The sequence below is a fragment of the Astatotilapia calliptera genome, chromosome 10 (assembly GCF_964374335.1).
Source record: "Astatotilapia calliptera chromosome 10, fAstCal68.1, whole genome shotgun sequence".
NCBI classification, from domain to species: Eukaryota; Metazoa; Chordata; class Actinopteri; order Cichliformes; family Cichlidae; genus Astatotilapia; species Astatotilapia calliptera.
In genome coordinates this window covers 33,675,763-33,679,205 of record NC_137431.1, presented here as the reverse complement: position 1 = coordinate 33,679,205, position 3,443 = coordinate 33,675,763, and the positions used below count along the sequence as shown (strand labels likewise).

Below are 3,443 nucleotides of genomic sequence, written 5' to 3'. Positions count from 1 at the left end.
TACTTTACTTTCTACCTTTTAGATATAGTATGGATAACGCACTTTTTAAAACTTCTGGAACCAGCTCCTTCATCTACTCGAGAATGGAGCTGCTGGCACTAAACACAAAGACACAGACTGGCATGAGACACAACATCCCAGCCGAGCGAAACAGGAGCTACAGAGGCTGCAAGGCTGGAGTGAGGAAAGCGGATCACCAAAGGCGATTCATGCCATCAATCCCGACAGTGATAATGGGCAACGTGAACTTGTTACAGAATACGATTGATGACCTGTGCGCTCTGAACAACCACCGACTCTACCGTGGGTGCAGTTTGTTTATCTTCACGGAGACATGGCTTACCAAGCTAACGCCGCAGGCTAACATAGATCTATGTGGATTCACATCCGTGAGAGCCGATAAGGGACACAGGCCAGCGGAAAAAGCGGAGGTGGGGGACTCACTGTCTACATTTTAACATTTTGTACATTTTGTAACCCTGGACACGTCTCCGTTAAAGTATCGGTATGCCGACCGGACCTGGAGCTGCTAGGCATTAGCTTGCGGCCGTATTATCTACCTCGGGAGTTCAGTCATGTGATCTGTGTGTGTGTTTACATCCCTCCAAGGGCCGACGCAACAGCTGTCTGTGAGAAAATACGCACAGTTACAGCAAGACTGCAGACACAACACCCCAAGGCTTTCATTATTATATCTGGAGACTTTAATCATGCCACACTGGATTCTACTCTGACTGCTTTTCACCAGTTTGTGAATTGTCCCACAAGGAGCAACAGGACAATTGACCTACTGTATGCTAATGTGTCCCCCCACTAGGGAAGTCAGACTACAATCTGGTTTACCTACAGCCACAATACACACCCTTTGTCCAAAGGCAGCCTGTGACAACACGCTCCATTAGAAGATGGACCCCAGAAAAGGAGGATGCTCTGAGGGACTGTTATGACACCACAGATTGGGATGTGCTTCTGAACCCACAGGGTGAGGAGATAGAGGGGGCGACACACTGTCTGACAGACTATCTCAACTTTTGTGAGGACGCGGTCGCCCCTGCTAAGATGGTTATCCTAATAGGGCTTTGGAGTTGATGTCATGCCGCAGGGATCATGGCGCCATGTCAGTAAGCCAGAAAGCAAAACAAGCGCACAGTACTGGAGTGTTGGATTCGGGACTGCCAGAACCATGCTCAAAATCAGCGCAAAAGACAAAGAGCTTTATCGCAACCGATTGTGCCCAGACGCCAAGAGACAGTACTTTGAAAAAATTGCGTGCATCTTTGTGACCTCGTTGTGTGGACACAGAGAGACCTTGCTGTGATTCGCGTCTTCCCTGCTGTGGATTTCTGGAAACCGCGCTTAAAGCAAGCACAAGACTTCTTTCGTAAAGTGTGCCTTCCTGAACTTGTTGGGAAATACTTCTGGAAACAACGTGCTGCTCTAAATAGCCTGTAATGTTTCATGTTCTGGTTAAAGATTGATGACAGCTGTGTGGTGCGATGTAAATAGTTTGCATTTCATTTTTATGTGATTGCTGTGTACATGTGAATAGATCTATAATAAAGAAAAACAAACAAATATACTATTCTTTTTTGTTTTATTAAAACAACTTCACACATAGTACAACTATTTACAATGTACTGTACATCCAAAAAAACAGCTTTAAGAATACTCAACAGGAGCAAGTGTCATTTGGCCCTGGTTTGACAACAACACTGGGGTACATATTAACAAAAACACAGCAAACCTTAACGATCTTATCAAGAAATGTTGTGTCTTCAGCCTCACATGATAAGAGTAATCGGATTGGCATTGTAGTGTGTAACATTTTGAACGTATTGCGCAAACTACCTATTACTCGCTCAACATGAATTCTCAGGTGGGCAGTTGCTCTCGTTTGTTCAACGTCCCTTGCATCAAGTTGACAGTAGCCTTTTGTGAAAGCTGGAATCTTGACCTCCGCACACATCATTCCTACAGCATCTCTGATGTCAAAGCCTCTGTCAGCCAATACTACGTCCCCTGGTAACAGCCTTTGAAGAATGCCACATCTCTCTGTGATGTGTTTATCTGATGCACGACCCCCCCATCCCCTGGAAATGAAAGAAATAGCTCCATGGGGTGTAATCCCGATGAGGTATTTTATGGTGTGTGTACCCTTGTAATGAGAGTATGTTTGTGCACGTGCCTTTAAATTAGATGGTCTTTCTGTTCGAATCTCAAAACAGTCAACAATGATGGCTACTCGTTTTCCAAAAGTTTCAGTAAACTGTGGAGGCATTGTTGCCTGCAGACAGTGCCTCTCAGGCCAGTGCACCAGTGCTCCTAAGCGGGCATACAAAACATTAATGGTATCGGTGAAGACAGAAGACAGTGTTTTGTGGGACACATCGAATAGATGACAAAGATGCTGGACTGGAAGATCAAGTCTCAGACGCATCAGTGTGAGTAAGAGCATTTGGAAACCTGTCAGTGTCTTCGATATTGGCAGGAAATCTTTGACAGTGTTGAAGAGGGACATCAAGACAGCATAACAATGAAGTCCAGTGTAATAGCTTACTTTTTCGGTATTGTCCTTTAAGAAAGTTTCATTCAGCTCTGTCTTTTGCAACTGTGCTCGAAGCAGTCTGTTCTCCTCCAACAGCCGGTTTATTTCTGCTCTGCCCTGTTGACTGTACACACAATCCTTCGTCTGCCCTTCAGCTTCCGTGACGCTGTCACTCCCATCACCACTGTCCACATTTGCAGCTGGTACGTCAACCTCCACTTGTCCAACTGCTGTCCACTGCCTGCATGTCATGGTTATTTTGTTGTTGTTCTTCTGTCAGACCTTCATCGAACATCAAGCCTGTAAGATAAAAATAGTGCATAGACATAAGGTTAATGTACATCAATATTCCAATGACAGGTGTGTGATTCATCTTTAAGTTATGTGGGGGTTACCTGCAATGGGTGCTCTTTTTCGCTTCCGTTGCGTATGCCTTGCGTGCCGCTCCGAGTCTGACACAGGTTTGTCGTCGTGCCCCATGTGCAGTGTTGGTGCCCAGTCTGGATTTGTTACATCCATTTCATATGCTGGTTTGCCTGCAATTATGCCAAATCAAAAGCTACTCAGTCGACATGACGTGGTTCTGCAGCATCACACATTAGCATCTTTTATCTCATTATCTATGACTGCAGCGCATTGAAAAAAAATACTAAAAGCCTTTTAATAGTGATATGAATTAATTTAGAACTCACCGGAAAGAAAATGCCGTGAGCAAACCAACAAAAAGCTGGGGATTGCACGGAACTCGATATCCGCTCGTCTCACCGCTGCAATCCATGCCTGCCGTCTTTGTTTGGTGATATCGGATACATGGGATCCCTCACGTTGCCGCCAGGATGGAAAACGATGAAAAGATAGCCCATTATCCAGTTTCTTGCCTTCACGATCGTGAGATCTA

The 3,443-nt window shown here is 45.1% G+C and overlaps 1 protein-coding gene across 1 annotated transcript; it reads right to left on the bottom strand.

Moving 5' to 3' along the window:
* Positions 1-1,583: 1,583 nt before the first annotated feature.
* On the bottom strand, positions 1,584-2,838 carry LOC145431312 (uncharacterized). The gene has a single exon (XM_080306929.1). The coding sequence runs from the start codon at positions 2,795-2,797 to the stop codon at positions 1,670-1,672; it is 1,128 nt and encodes a 375-aa protein (XP_080163055.1). The 5' UTR covers positions 2,798-2,838; the 3' UTR covers positions 1,584-1,669.
* Positions 2,839-3,443: the final 605 nt, after the last annotated feature.